At 38.2% G+C, this 17,075-nt stretch overlaps 1 protein-coding gene across 1 annotated transcript in view; it reads left to right on the forward strand.

Moving 5' to 3' along the window:
• The window catches only part of DRC11 (dynein regulatory complex subunit 11), a 212,450-nt gene that overhangs the window by 117,303 nt on the left and 78,072 nt on the right, over positions 1-17,075 (forward strand). The window contains exons 7-8 of the mRNA XM_074190128.1: positions 3,231-3,350; positions 15,328-15,406. Of these exons, the coding sequence (XP_074046229.1) occupies positions 3,231-3,350; positions 15,328-15,406 (199 nt within the window). The remainder of the gene's footprint in view (positions 1-3,230; positions 3,351-15,327; positions 15,407-17,075) is intronic.

The raw sequence follows: 17,075 nt of genomic DNA on the forward strand, positions 1-17,075 counted from the left end.
GAGTGAACTAACCACCAATGAGGAGAAAATTAAAGAGATAATTCGGAGCTACCTTGCCAAACTGTATGCCAATAAATTGGAAACTTGGGTGAAATAAATGAATATTTACAAAAACACAAACTTCCCAGATTAACAGAAGAGGAAATAAATTACTTAACTAACCCCATTTCAGGAAAAGAAATTAAATAAAACATCAATAAACTCCCTAAGAAAAAGTCTCCAGGTCCAAATGGATTTACAAGTGAATTCTACCAAACATTTAAGGAACAATTAATTCCTATTCTACATAAACTATTTTTTAAAAAATAGGAGAGGAAGGAGTTCTACCAAACTCCCTTTATAACATCAACATGGCCCTGATACCTAAACCAGGAAGAACCAAAACAGACAAAGAAAATTATTGATCTCCCTAATGAATCTTGATGCAAAAATCTTAAATAAAATTTTAGCAATGAGACCACAGCAAGTTATTAGATAATATACCATGATCAGATTGGATTTATACCAGGCAGGGATAGTTCAACATTAGGAAAATTCTCAACAAGTTAAACATATCAACAGTAAAACCAACAGAAATCATAAGATTATCTCAATAGATGCTGAAAAAGATTTGTTAAAATACAACATCCATTACTACTAAAAACACAAGAAAGTGTAGGAATAAATGGACTTTTCCTTAATATATAGTATCTATCTAAAACTATCAACAAATATTGTATTTAATGGGAATAAACTCCGAACATTTCCAATAAATTCAGGGGTGAAACAAGGATGCCTACTATCACTATTACTATTCAATATGTTAGAAATGCTAGAAGTAGCAATAAGAGAAGAAAAAGAAGTTGAAGGAATCAGAATAGGAAATGAGGAAGCAAAACTTTGACTCTTTGCAGATGATATGATGGTATACCTAGAGAACCTGAGAAAATCATCTAAAAAACTCCTTGAAACAATTAACAAATTCAGCAAAGTAGCAGGGTATAAAATAAACTCACATAAATCACCAGCATTTTTATATATGAACAACAAAACCCAATAACAAGAAAAATTCCATTTAAAACAACTGTAGGTAACATGAAATACTTGGAAATTTACCTCCCAAGACAAACCCAGAAATTGTCTGAACACAATTTTAAAGCTCTCCTCACCCAAATAAACTCAATAAATTGGAAAAATGTCAAATGCTCAGGGTTGGGTCAAGCTAATATAAGAAAAATGACAATTCTACCCAAATTAAATTACTTATTCAGTGCCATACCAATCAAACTACCAAATAAATACTTTACCAAGCTAGAAAAAAATAACAAAATTCATCTGGAGTAACAAAAGGGCAAGAATAGCAAGGGAACTGATGAAAAAAATGTAAAGGAAAGAAGGTCTTTCTCTACCAGATCTAAAACTGCTATAAAGCAGCAGTCACCAAACCACCTGGTTTACTTAAGAAATAGAGTAATGGATCAGTGGACTGGGATAGGCTCCAAAGAAACTGCAGTAAATGACTACAGCAATCTACTATTTGACAAGCTCAAAGATATCAGCCTCTGTCACTATTTGACAAAAATTTTGGGGGAAATTGGAAAAGAGTAGGGCAAAAACTAGGCATAGATCCTATACGTAAATATATATACATACATACGCTATACATCCCCTATACATAAAAGAAGGATACCATAGATAAATTAATAGACCAAAAAATATTCTATCTGATCTACGGAAAAGGGATAAATTTATGACAAAACAAGAATTAGAGCACATTATAAACTGCAAAATAAATGATTTTGACTATATTAAATTAAAAAGGGTTTGAACTAATAAAATCAGTGCTGCCAAAATTAGAAGAAAAGAGGAAAGTTGGGAAACAATCTTCACAACCAGGAGTTCTGATAAAGGTCTCATTTCTAAAATATATAGAGAACTGCATCAAATTTATAAGGCCACAACTCATTCCCCAATTGATAGTCAATGGATATGAACAGACAGTTTTCAAATGAAGAAATTAAAGAGATACATAAGCATATGAAAAATGCTCCAAATCACTATTGATTAGAGAAAAGCAAAATTAAAACAACAATGAAGTATCATTTCACACCCATTAAAAAGCCCAGATGAGAAAAGGGAAAGATGATCAATATTGGAGAGGTTGTAGGAAGATTAGAACATTGATGCATTGCTGGTGGAGCTGTGAACAGATCCAATCTTTCTGGGCAGCAATATGGAGCTCTGCCCAAAGAGCAACAAAACTTTTCATACCCTTTGACCCAGCAATTCCAATTCTAGAACTGTATCTAGAAGAAATTGTAAAAAATGGAAAAAGTCCCACATGTTCCAAAATATTCATAGTAACCCTTTTGTAGTGATAAAGACTTGGAAATTAAAGGGATGCCCATCCATTGGGGAATGACTAAACAAGTTATGGTACATGAATACTATGGAATACTATTGTTCCATAAGAAACAATAAATGGTTAGACTCTAGAGAAGCATGGGACAACTTACGGGATCTGATGCTGAGCGAAGGGAGTGGAGCCAAGAGAACAATTTATACATCAACATTGTGAGATGAACAACCTTGATGGAAGTAACTCCTTTCTGCAGTCCAGAGTGCTAGGATAAGCGTATTTAGCAGATTATGGACTATATTATCCCCAACCAGAGGAAGAAAAATAAAACAAAACAAAATACACAGAAAAAAATACCCCTACTGAATCCGATGAACACTTTATAAAAATTATCTCTTATGTGTTTCTTTCCCTTAATCCTAATTCCTCATGTCAAAAACTACTAATTTGTAAATATATTTAACAAATATGTATGTAAAATGCTAACCTGACTGTTCCCAACTGAGGGGAAGGTGGTGGGAAACTTTGTAACTTGGAAATATTACATGTGCAAATGGATGAAAATAAATTAAAAAAAAAAAGAGGGGCGGCTAGGTGGCGTAGTGGATAAAGCACCAGCCTTGGAGTGAGGAGTACCTGGGTTCAAATCTGGTCTCAGACACTTAATAATTACCTAGCTGTGTGGCCTTGTGCAAGCCACTTAACCCCATTTGCCTTGCAAAAACCTAAAAAAAATGAGGAGAAAAAAAAGAACTTGTAAGGGCCTGAAAATGGATTTGTTTGAATCTTTGAAAAAAAAAAAAAACCAATTTCCCCCTATCTTCCCCTCTCCCTCTCCCACTCAACTCTTTCCATTAGGTCCTAACAAAGTGGATTTGCTGTTTTTAAACAGGTGATCGAAGACATAACCAGGGAAGAAGAAGAAAGTAGAAAAAAGGACAATAAGAAGGAAAAAAAAGAAAAGGAAAAAAATCAAAAGAAAGAAAAGTTAGAAAAAAAGGAATCCAAAAAGGTAAAAAACTAAAACAGAAAAACATATCTTTGTCTATAGTAGGCATCACCCAGTTTTGAGCCATTTCTGTTTTCTTGGTCAGTGAATTCACCAATGTAGACACTTGTTGGAATGTCAGTTGGAAAAACCAATTTCCCAAAGGAATGTAAGTGATTTTTGTTTGTTACTAATGTTAACCTTTAGTTTGGAGGCCACAGCTTTACAATCCACTAACTTTATATATAAGGGAAGAGTTAAATGAACCATTCCTAGGGTTTCCTTTTAATAAAGTTCTTATCCTAAGAGTCAAGAAAGCACTAAGATTGTGTGTTTCAGAAGTTGTCCCAGGTACATTCTTCAAGAGGCAGAGTTAGCCAAGTGACTAAAATAAGTGTTTGGGGGATTATTTTTTACTAGAGTTTTAGTGACTATGTATATGACTTAAACATTGGTTCCCCCCTTTTAAATTTTCCTTTTTCCACCACTTCCTGGCTGTGTAACTTATGGGAGAAATATCTACTCTCTAAGTTCATGTGGTGGGTGACAACTGGCAAATATATATTCACCACAACACAGAAGTTAGAGAGGTAAAACCTTTTGTTGCTGTTCCGTCTTCTCGGCCATGTCCAATGATCTCATTTAGGGTTTTCATGGCAAAGATAGTAGACTACTTTGTCATTTCCTTCTCCAACTCATTATACAGCTTCAGAACCTGAGGCAAAGAGGGTTAATAAGACTTGCCCAGGGTCACACAACTAAGTAAATGTCTGAAGCAGGATTTGAATTTCTTCAGATGTGATGATGAGTCTTCCTGACTTCAAGGCAGTGACTAGTGACTTATGCTCAAGCTTAGTTCAAGCCTCAGAGAAAAGGTAAACCCCAGTTAGGACTCTTAAAAATCCTCATAAAGGCAATATGACATCAGCGTAACAGAGAAAGCATTCATTTACACATTGTAATCTTGCAGATTCCTCTTAGTTCATAAAAATTTAAGAGGAAACAGATCCATAATCCCATATTTTATTCAATGTCATAAACATTGAGCAGATTTAAACAGAGTCATAATTTCATCCATCCTATTAGGAAATAAGCTTCTTCCATCAAACAAACTATAGGCAGCCTAAGTCAGGTTACAGATTGTTGTTCATCCCTCCTTCAAAGAGGAACAATGGCATCATGCGAGTGATATTTTGACTGGTACTTGAATTGGATTTAAGTACAGAAGAGCTGAGCAAAGCCAAAGAGAGCTTATGGATGAAACTATGTTTAGAAGATTCACAATTAGTTGATTGAGGAAAAGGATTTCCATGTCACAAAGGAGGCAGAAACATTGGAGATTCTGCCTCTGACTTCTTATGTAAGGAATGTTTTAGACTCTTATTTAAATTTTCCTATCCCATGGAACAAATTGTGGTCAGATTTTTAGTTAACCAAATTTTGCAGGAAGAATGACCCATAAGTCCCAGATAATAAAAGGAAATCAAAAATTCCCATAGCATGACCATGACAAGGTCACTCCTTCTCTAAGACCCAGTTCTTCCATTTGTAAAATAGAGGACCCATCACCTGCTACCAGAAAAATAAGGAAACATTGAGAATTTGAGGTTCAGGGAAGGCTTCCCAGAGGTGTTGGGCTTGAGACAGTTAGAATCAACCTCTCTGAGTTAAATCTTGAAGGAAAATGAGGATTGGGAAGATGGGGATGACGAGAAGTGAATTCCAGGCCTGGGGAATAAGTTGAGGAATAAAATCACCTTGAGGGCAAGAATGGTTTCATTTTTTTCATCATTGTCTCCCCAACACATCCCCATTCCTGCTTGCCCAATAAATGTTTATAGTTGAGTTAGATTGCATCAAATATTCAGAATTGAAGTGATTTTGTAAATGCTCTGAGAGAGGGGCAGAAAGGCTGATTGGTCAGATTTTGGGTGTGGTAACTGGTTAATTGATCTGAGATAGAGAGTTTGTGAAAAGTAGCCAGAAAGGGAGTTTGAGGCCAGATGGTGACCTCAATGCCAACCTAAGTAGACTAAACAATCGCTACCTTCCCTTTTGGCAATAGAATCTTCTGATTTTATGCTAGATATTTTGTAAAGCCTGTTGAAGTTGATTGTGAACAACTGTATTAGTTAAGAATCTTAAAAGCACTTGGAAATGCTTGCTGGAAACCGACCCATAAATCTCAGAGCTCGGGATGACTTCCCCAAATTCATCACTGTATTGCTGTCAGCGATAACAAGATGCTAAATGTTCTCATTTCTCATTATCCACATTTTTCTTGCCATTTCCTGCCTTGGATAATTGATATGGATAAAGAGGCAGAATGATTCCATCTCAGCTGGGGCAGAGTCTAACCTGTGTCTTGATCCATCACACATCCCCGGGCGCTGAAGCCTTGGAAAGGCCTCAGTGTGTGCAGTAAAGGATTCAGCCTGTGGTTTGTTCTGCCCGAGTTCTGAGAAATAAAATAAATTTCACAGAATCTTGGAAATTCGGACTTGGAAAAAGTCTGAGCCATGCAGAGGCCATGTAGACCAGCCCACACCTGAACAAGAATCCTCTCTGTTCCAGACCTGACCCAAGGCAACCAAAATCTGCTTGAATAACCCCAGTGAGTGGAAATCCTTTCCTTTCCATTGATCTGAGAACTGCCTCCCTGGAGCTGAGAAGAACAAATAATCCCTTTTCCTCATAACAGCCATGCTCATATTTGAAGGCAGCATCCATGATTCCCCTGAGTTTTCTCTTTTCCAGACTAAATATCCCCAATTACTTTACTAGATATCACGTCTCATGAGGCATTTATTGTCTCCATCTTGAGTTTCTTCATCACTTACCTTGCAGGATTACCAAGTATATATAAGTGTTATATAATACTATATAAGTATTTTAGCTATTATTTTTGTTGTAGTTGCTTTCTTGGGTGCCTACCTCTTAGTCTTCCCTAGCTCATCAATGTTCCTTTTGACTTCCTTATTTTTTTAGATTTTTCGCAAGGCAATGGGGTTAAGTGGCTTGCCCAAGGCCACACAGCTAGGTCATTATTAAGTGTCTGAGGCTGGATTTGAACTCAGGTCATCACGACTCCAGGGCCCATCCTCCATCCACTGCACCATCTAGCTGTCCCAAATCAATGGGCTACCCAACATAGTACTGTAGATGTGGGTGCACCAAGGCAGAGGATCCCATCCCTGGATGCTATGGATTCAGCTGCCATACTACATCACTAACTCCTAGTGATCTTCCAGTTCTCTAAATCACTGGGCCATTTTTCAGCAAATATTTCTCTGGCCCAACTTCCCCTCTTTTACAATCATGAAGTTGATTTTTTGAGCCCAAGTGTAAGATTTTGCATTTAATCTAGTTATATTTCATCCCCCTAAGTGGAGCCCAGTATCCTAACTTGTCAAGATTTTTCTGGGCTTCTGATTTTATCAGCCAGTATATCAATTATCTACCCTCACTTTTTATCGCCTTCCCATTTGATAGGCAGACCACATATGACTTGATTTCTCATGATCCAAATGTTGAATGTGATAGAACCAAGATCAGTTCCCTAGAGAACACTACCAGAGACTTGGTTCCAAACTGAAATGATTAAGTTATTCTGGTTTTGTCATTTAACCAGGTCCTGAGACACTGACTACTGTCATTTTCTAGCCCCATAATTCTCTGTCTTTTCAAGATACTTTTTTTCAAATGTTTTACATCTAGAGCAACAGAATTGAATTCAGGGTGTTTTTAGTTTCCTTTTGAAATCTCAGCTACATTTCTAAGCAAAGGGGATCTGAGTAGATACACTGAGTCTAGTAACCATATCACAATAGAAAATGAAATGACCCTGGCATGATCTGTGTTTGACAAAAATCCCCCTAGCCCCTTTCCATATCTTTTTACAAGAAATCAGTCACTCAATCAATAAATATTAAGTATTTGGAATATGGGGGATACCTGTGTTAAAAAGCAAAAACATCCCCTGCCTTTGAGGTTCTTACATTCTGCATCTATAAGTAGCTGGGTACAAGCTACAGAGGAAAGATAGTTGAAACAGCAGAAGAGAATGGAGACCTTTCTGCAGAGTAGAGTTATGGTCTTAAAGCCAGGCACAGTGGATAGAGCACTGGTCCTGGAGTCAGGAGAACCTGAGTTCAAATCCAGCCTCAAACATTTGATACTTACTGATTGTGTGACCTTGGGCAAGTCATTTAACCCCATTGCCTGACAAATAAATAAATAAATGAAAATTAAATGAGCAGCAATTCTAAAAGGATTGATGATGAGGAAGAAGACCATTTACATAGGAGAGCCTATTAGTCAAAGGATAGAGGTGGGAGAGAGAATTCCTACACAATAGTTTCTGGAAGAATTTATGGCTTATGCCCTAGAGGCTAATGACCCCAATTCCCTCATTTTATAGATGAGAAAACTAAGGTGAGTAAAGTAACTTGCCCAAAGTCATCCATGGGATTTTAGAACTGACACAGGATGGACCTCAAATGACAACTCAGTTAAGCCCCCTCATTTTACAGATGAGGAAACTGAGGCTCAGGTAAGTGAAGTGACAACATCCTAGGACAGGAGAGTTAAAGCTGGAAGTGACATCAGTGGGCATCCAGGCCATTCCCTTCATTTCAAAGACTCAACAGTCTCCCCAGCTTACAATGGAGGTAAATGACAACTGGATTTGAACCCACCACCACCCTGAAATATTTCCTGATGAGGTTCAAGTGATCTCTGTGCCCTTAATCTAAATTTAGTAAATCTTTTCCCCAAACTTTACTTGAATAGAAAGTCTGTGATCATTTATAAAAAAATGATTATTACATTTTAAAAACAAAGTTTAAGCAGAAATGTAAGAAACCAAAGATGGTTCTGAAAAATACCAAAGAAATTAGAATATTATGACACTTTTTAAAATTACCAGTGTTTAAAAATTTTATTCAAAGTTTTCTCTGGGTATCATGACATGGGCAGCTAGAGGATACAGTAGTAGAAAGAGCACCAGCCCTGGAATCAGGAGGATCTGAGTTCAATTTCACCTCAGATACTTAACTCTTTCTAGCTGTGTGATCTTGGGCAAATCATATAACTAACTGAATCCTATCCGGGGCCATCTCCAGCCATCCTGATTCATATCTGACCACTGGATTCAGAGGAGATGGCACCAGAGGAGAAAGTGAGGCTGTTGGCTTAGCACAATAGCCCCCCACTCAATTCCAACTCACTTACGTGTCATGGCATCACCTCCTGGTGGTGGTCTTCTAGAACAAAGGATAAATAACTGGGGCTGGGGGGAGGGGAGAAGTCTAGGCTGCTGCCCGAATCCGCCTAATTAGAAGTGTTTGGGGAATGCTTTCTGGGACTTGTGCAATGGGAATAACCGCCCCCCCAAGCCCCATCTTTGGAGCTGATTTAAGAAGCTGAGTTAGAAAGGAAAGGAGAAAGAGGTCCTGTCCCCAGTTGGAGCTGAAGATGACCTGAGAAGTCAACAGAAACCACATAGAGTCTTCCTCTCTCTTCTAGCCCCCACATTCACATATCTGCTATCTCACCACTTTGGGCTCCATTCGCCCTCCCTCCACTTCACTCCCTTTGGGAAGCATCTCTTTATATCTGTGCCTCTGATGTTAATTTTTATCTTTTAAATAATTACTGGTATAATTTGTAAAACCTATGCTTGGTTCCAGTTATTTAACCTGCCACCACTACAAACACACACACACACACACACACACACATACACCCCATAGAGATTTCTCTACTACTTGAGTTTCTCATAAGATCTTTAAAAGTGATTTCTGGGGGCAGCTAGGTGGCACAGAGGATAGAGCACCAGCCCTGGAGTCAGGAGTACCTGAGTTCAAATCCAGTCTCAGACACTTAATAATTTCCTAGCTGTGTGACCAGGGCAAGTTACTTAACCCCAATGACTTAAATAAATAATAAAAAAAATGTTTTAAGTGATTTCTGCAAGTGACAAAGTCTTGGCCTTTCACTGGGAGTCTGAAGACCCAGGGGGCTTTGGCATGCCAAAGCTCAGTCTCTCAGAACCCTCTGACCCCTCATTCTCAGGGAACCCTATGGTGTGACAGTGTCCAATGTCTAGATGGCAGTTAGTTGAAGCTGCTCAAAAGCCTTGAATGAGGAAGTAGATGGGGCCATGTTGAAAATCAGACACATGGAGGAGAGCAGGATGCCCTCCACCAGAAGAAGTTATTAAACATTTATCAACCATGTTATTCTCCATCATGGGAAGTTTGTAGATTGGACTCAGAACTAAGGGGAAACAATTTAACTTCTTAAATAAGCATTACATGCCTTCCTCCCTTTCTCCCTACACACATTCACTCTTCACTCTCTCTCTCTCTCTCTCTCTCTCTCTCTCTCTCTCTCTCTCTCTCTCTCTCGGCAATAATTTGAACTCTAAGGTTAAAAGACATGTAGCAGTGGACTTGTGCAATCTGAGCAAGTGGGATGGCCCTAGACAAGGTGCCTTCCATCAGTTTCCTCATCTGTTCAATGGGGATAAGAACAACCTCTACCTCAAAGGATTATTTCAAATGAGACAAAACATGTAAAATTATTTGCCAACTTTAAAGTACTAGAGAAACATGAATAATCCTGATTCTTATTGTACGCTGTAGTCATCATTACTATTAATGACAAAGTATAATAATTGGCCCCAGACCTATTAACTTTATAGACTCAAGTGAAGAAAGAGATGACAAACAGTAAATGCCCTTCGAAGCCGAGCCTCCCAAAACGAGCTGTAAAACAGGGCTCCCAAATTAGAAAGGCAGACAGAGAAGAAAGACATCTGAACAACAGATTTATTAAAAATAAGCCCATTATCCCAGGAGGACTATATACCTCTCCCAGTTTCCAGCAATGAACTTTCAATATTGACATTTCAGGGCAGGGACCTCATGTTATCAAGGAGATTAAAAATAATGAGTCTAGATCCATAGATTCCATCATTATTTTTCTTATTTGAGCCATTTGGAAGCATTTAAAAATATTAAGCCATTCCTGGCACCTGGTTGGTCCTATGAGCCCCCAGGAGGTCCCTCTTCATTTCATCAAGCCACCACATCACTTAACTTAGTTCTTATTTCTTGTGGAAGTTCCCTAGCCCCACTTCACTGGCCAGAGTTGTCTGGGCAGCCCAAGCATCATGATTCCCAGGAGCTGGTCTCTCCCACTGGCAGAAGGGAGGGATCTTGCCACAGGCCTTTACCTCTTACTGAGTCTTGCCAGATTTCTTTTGTTAAATATTGTTGAATTTCAACAAGAAGCTAGAAACATGTTGAGCCCCATTTCATCCTCTGTGATGGGGTGATTAAACATTAAGCTGACTGATTTATATTCTCCAAGGGACACTTTCAGTGATTTCTCTCAGAAGATGAGGAGGGATAGATAGCATCACATAAAAAAAAAATCATCTATGAATGAATAAATGAGTTAAGTAATTTTAACAGCACTCTTACTAGTCCCTGAGCTATGTATAGCCATTTCAAGGCTAAAAGCAAAGATAATTCCTGCCCTCAAGGAGTTTACATTCTAATAGGTAGAGACAACACATAGAGCAGAGTAGTATCCAGGAGAAGAGGTCTTTGGATGAATGTAGGCCTAGGGGGATAAGCTGGAAAATGGGAGGGCAAGATTTAAAGAGTGCTATCAGGGAAAGGGAAGGGAAGCTAGGGGACCACAGCAATCTTAGATGGAGCAGGCCATGGGAGGGACTCCTCCATCAGATCAGGTATGGTCCAATGAACAAGTTGAATTAGATAAATAATGCCTGACGACCAGATTCCCATGTCCCCTGGATTATGTCCTCTAGCTCCAACCTCATCCTTACAACCACTGATCCTGATCCCATCCCTCCAACCTGAGCTTTACTTTCTGCTCCTCAGAAGTTTCTCAGCAGCATCACCCATTTGCTGTTCCTCTCTTTGTCCCCAGGAGAAAAGAGATCTCTAATCCCTGTGAAAGCTTGGCCATTCGGGGCCCTGAACTTACCTTCTGCCTTGAGTATCAGGCTTCACCAACAGCAATACCTGATTTTTCCTGGTTCTAGATCCAGTCCTTTCCCCACCCCCCTACATCCCATTGGGACCAGCAGCATTTAAATCATGAGCATCGTTGAACCCTGCCAATCTTATAGGGTATAGTTTGTCTCATATTCAGGGGCTGGGGGGCATTCTGGAAACCAGAAAGTAAATCCAAAGTCAAAATTCAAGAGTAACAATTTTAAGAGCTAGGTGAGCCCAGGCAAGTCACGTAAATTCTACCTGACTTTGTTTCCTCAACTGAATACCACCAGGTGAAAATGATCACACACATCCAACAGGGTTGATATGAGGATCAACAGAGAAAAATGAAAATGCTTAGCCAAGCCCAACACAGAGGAGGAATTTCCAATGTGTTCCTTTTCTTTTCTCCTAAAACACTGGGCCCAGAGTCAGGAAGAATTGGGTTTTGTTCTTGCCTCTAGCAATTCCCAACTTTGTCAAAAACTTAAACATCCATTACGTCAGTGACTGTGTCAAATCATAGGACTAGAACGTCAAACTACAATCCTCACTGTAGCACGCCGCTAACTATAATATGAGATAGGAAAACTAGAAATTTAGGGGAGAAAGCACTAGCCTTAAGAGGAAAAGACTTCTGGAGCAGGTGGAATGTTCACTTAAAACACTTCACTTAGAAAGTCTACGCTGCTTTATCCTTACCTTTCAGATGAGGGGATTGAGCTCCGTGGTCTCTAGAGTTCCAGCTCCAAGGACACTCTGATTAATGAACTAAATGGCACAAGCCCAAAGAGAGTCAGGGACGAGATGCACAGCTGTGTTCAAATAAGTTTAATGACATGCCAAAACTTTAAAAGAAATAATGCATTTTAGGGGCGGCTAGGTGGCACAGTGGATAAAGCACCGGCCTTGGAGTCAGGAGTACCTGGGTTCAAATCCAGTCTCAGACACTTAATAATTACCTAGCTGTGTGGCCTTGGGCAAGCCACTTAATCCCGTTTGCCTTGCAAAAAACCTAAAAAGAAAGCATCTGTAAATTGGAGAAGCTCATATCTTGCTCTATGGGAAAGAAAGATTCTATTTCCACTTTCATTTTCCATGGGAAATACCAAGCCTCCATCTTTTAGTTTTTCCTCTCTCTGACATGGCTTTTTCATGAAGACTAAAATTCCTGCAGAGTGGGAGTATCCCCTTCTCTGAAAGTCGCTGAGTGATGGTGTTGACATTGGGATTTGAGTAGGAGCAGGTAGAAGCCAAGCCCAGGGTCACTACATCAGGGAAGGCAGCAACTGCCAGGTTTGACACATACCTACCTACTAATGTAATCCCTCAACAGCTGACTAATGGTACATTTATTTTTGAAGAAATAAAAGTTCCATGAGAATTGTCCTTCATTTCTTCATTTCTAGTCCTGTGAAAGCCACGATAAAAGTTGCACTTCATTTCCCCTGGAGCGTGTCAAATCATTTGACTGACCTGAGTTTCAATGGGTCAAATATCTAGAATAAAAGATTAAATAGAAAAATCATTGTGACTTTTTTCATATGCATTTAAATGCATATAGGGCCAATAATGGTAGGTTTAAATGTGTGTTTTTATTAAGTAGTTTGACGCACAAAAACCCTCAAAGTGCAAATGTTATCTAGAAAGTCACTGAGATCAGCTTTAGTAACTCAGAACAGAAATATGGTCCCAAACCAGATGAAAGCATCTTAAATACCTTGTTCACAATACTCAAAAGAGTTCAAGTATGCAGGTGACTGCCCTACTCAACCCATAGCTGCCACTCAGGCTGAGGCAATTACACTCACTCCTGTTACTAGTTCAATTCAACAGGTTTATACATTTCCTATTGTGTACAGGGTCTTATACCATGTCCCAGATGTTACCATCTCCTAAAAATAGTATCAATTATATTGATATTGATATTGATATTAATATAGTGTTTTACAGTGGGTGAAGTATTTTACAATTAATGTCTTACTTTATTTTCATAACAACCAGGGGCAGGTAAGAACTATTTATCATCTCCAATTTAGAGATGGGGAAACTGAGACAGACAGAGATTGACTCATCTATATTCACATAGCTAATGAGCATCTAAGGCGAACATATCTAAGCTTTACTATGGAAGACATAAATTGCATGATGCCTCCTCTGGGACCAGCTAAGAGTTGGTCCCAGCTAGAGAAATACTCAGTTAACAAAGTGAAAATAAGTTCCTGCTTCTCACTCTAAATTCTAAGGTCATCCATTGTATATTTGCTTTTTTTGGCAAAGGGGTTAAGTGGCTTGCCCAAAGCCACACAGCTAGGTAATTATGAGGTATCTGAGGCCAGATTTGAATTCTGGTCCTCCTGACTCCAGGGCCAGTGCTCTAGCCACTGCACCACCTAGCCGCCCCAACCATTGTACATTTTCAATAAGAATTCCACTTACTGAAGTCCTAAAACTCTGTGCTAGAGGAATTTCAGAATGGAATTTCCATTGTTTTCATTTTTACTGCCATTTTATCAATTTTGGAGAAGATGTTAGCAGCCCTGTCAACCCTTTGCTGCCTTAGATCCATGATCCCCCTCCCTTAGAATGTAAGTTCCTTAAGGGGAGGCACTGCTTTGTTTTAGTCTTTGAATAATAATGTTAACTCACATCAATATAGCTATTCCTCTGGGTGACACAGCATGCTAAGTGCTTTGCAATTACTATCTCACTTGAATCTTACAGCAACTCTGGGAGGCGGATGTTAAATATTATTCCCATGAGGAAACTGAGGCAATCTGAGGGTCAGACAGTTAGGATATGTCAGAGGGACACATATTTCTTCTCATTACTTTATGAATCTTTCCAAATTTCTTCATTTTTGTTATAGTTATCATTTTAATTGTATTATACAATTTCATTGATATGATATAGGCCATTTAGCCATTCACTAATTATTGGCCATGTAGATTATTTCCAGTCATTTGAAATTACAAACAAATAGGTAGCTTTGTTGAAAGGTTCTTCTTTGGAATTATCTAGAATAAGACCAAGGCTACACATAGAAAGATAGGGACCCAACTCAGTGAATCACAAAGTTTACCTTTAGTTTTCCTCCCCTAGATATGACATTCTCCATCCAATTGTTAGCTCTTGATTCCTTCTTGCAAAACCTTAGCCCTAATCTAACACCAGGCACTGCAACCAGTCCTATAGACTGTTTATTTTTTTATGCAACCTCAGCATTTGTTATCATCCCATTTCATCTGAATTAGAGATTTCTGAAATGGTCCATGAACAATTTTCTCAAGGAGTTGATATTCCCAAACCAAATAACAGAAATGTGAAGCCATTGTCCTCACCTCCACACACCATGACTTAGGACTTTATCAGATTACATCCTTACAACAAAGAGGGCCTTCTCCCAAAAGTTGAGTCACTCTTATCTGTACTGCAATAATACAGAATTTCCTAATACGTTTGGCAAGTCATCTCCAGTTGGACTGTTGTGAATCCCCAGTTCCCAAGACCAGTTGTGATGAATAAATTTTATCTGCCTGGATATTCAGTTGAATCAGTAAAATTATGTATCTGTGAACCCCAGAGAAAGGGTTCAAAGCCTCTGGAAAGATCCTGCAGGGTAGAAGTTCTTAACTTTGTACCCCTTTGAGGGCAGTCTAGTCCAGCCCATGGACCCCTTCTCAGAACCATGGGCTTAAATGGATAAAATAAAACTCACATAAAAGCAAAGAAAACCAATTATCAATGAAATGTAGTAGTTATATACATTTTTTTTTTTAAAAATTCACACACCTATGGGTGAGAACCCGTACTCTAAGGGAGGTTTGTGGACAAGGGGGAAAGGGATAGATATAGGTTTGTATGAGATAATCAAAAAGATCACAGAACAATTGGAATCCTGCAACATTTTCCTCTTCATTGCAACAAACCAACACTCCCTACATTAAGAAATGTACTCTTCTTTGCAGAATGAAGAAGAAGACAAATGGAAAATGGCACCCAGCCTCTTCATTCCGACCATGGAAGAAGGAAACAATAAATACAAAGGTCAATACAAATAAGAAAATAGGCATCATAGTTGTGCTGTTCTCCTATTCATTGAGCTCTGTAACTATTTAAGTGATATAAGAAAATAATTTTCTAATTGGGCACAGGGTAGGTGTCTCAAAATAATTCAGAAACCCAATATGCATATCATAGCCAAAGTAAATATTTCCTAGTCATTCAAAAGAAAGTTCATCATGCATTTATTCTTAAGGAATGCCAAAAACAATTTGATTTTTCTTTTTTTTACAACAATTTTTAATTGAAAAAAATCAGTTTCTACATACAAAATTGTCATGGTCCAATGGCTATTGTTTGATCCCTTCTGCATTTTCCATTTATACCTGATTTTGCATGAGTATTTTTCCTTCTATATCATTGTTGTTGGTTTATATACTATTCATTTGCTTCTATTTTCTTTCTTCTCATTACTTTTTGAATCTTTCCAAATTTCTTCATTTTTGTTATATTTATCATTTTAATTGTATTATATAATTTCATTGATAGGCTATAGGTCATTCACTTGGCCATGTAGATTATTTCCAGTCATTTGAAATTACAAACAGTGTTTCTACATCTGTCTTTGAGGATTATTATTTTTCCTTTGTAGTAATATTTTAATTATCTATTCCCAATAATGAAATTATTTAAGTAAAAGTAAGTATAATAATTTTTGGAACTCAGATGTGCACTCCAGTTTGCACTGCAAATGACTTTAATTCCACTAGTAATATATGTGTGCCTGTTTTGCCACAATCTAATACTTTTTTGTCATATATAAAATTTTTGTCAATGTGATGAGTTTGAAGATGTACCTTCGAGTCATTTTAATTTTCATTTCTCTGATTGATAGTGAACATTTTCCAACATGGTAGAAGGTATCCCAGGATCTATCATTGACCCTTTCTATTTAATAATTTTATTAATGACTTTCATCAGGATCTAGATGGGCTACTTAGATTTGCAGATGATTCAAAGCTGGGAGTAATAGTTACCCCCTGAATAAAAGTGAGGATTCAAGAATATTTTGATAAACCAGAGCAATGAAGTACATCCAACAAGATGAAGTTGAGTAGAAATAAATGTGAAGTCTTTAATTGGTTAAAATAGAAACCTATAATGTAACACAGGAAAGGCATAGATAGTTATCCATTCTTCTGGAAAAGATCAGCAGGTTTCATGATCTTCATATTTAAAATGAGTCAACAGTAGCTAGTGTGATCCTGGGCTGCATCAAGAGCCATTCAATCTCCAAGAACTGAGAGGGGACAATCCCATCATTCTCTGCCCTCATCAAATCTCATCTGGAGTCTTGTGTTCATTTTCTGGGCATCATAGTTTAAAAAAGGACATTGACAAACCAGAGAATATCCAGAGGAAGGTCCCCAGGTTGGATAAGAGCCTTGAGCCCAGGGCATAAAGGAATCAGTGGATAGAAACTAGCTAAGTTCAAATAGAGAAAAGAAGACTCAGGACAACATGATAGCTCTATGCAAATACTTACAGGGTAGTCATGTGCAAGAGGGATTGGACTTGTTCTGTCTGTCCCCTATGAGTCATGATTATAAACTAAAAGAAATCAATTTAGACTTAATGTCAGAAGAAACTTCTAACCTGTTGAGTTGTCCCAAAGCCATGAGATGATGGGTTCTAGCTCCTTGGAGAGCTTGGA

The sequence above is a fragment of the Macrotis lagotis genome, chromosome 5 (genome assembly GCF_037893015.1).
Source record: "Macrotis lagotis isolate mMagLag1 chromosome 5, bilby.v1.9.chrom.fasta, whole genome shotgun sequence".
Classification (NCBI taxonomy): domain Eukaryota; kingdom Metazoa; phylum Chordata; class Mammalia; order Peramelemorphia; family Peramelidae; genus Macrotis; species Macrotis lagotis.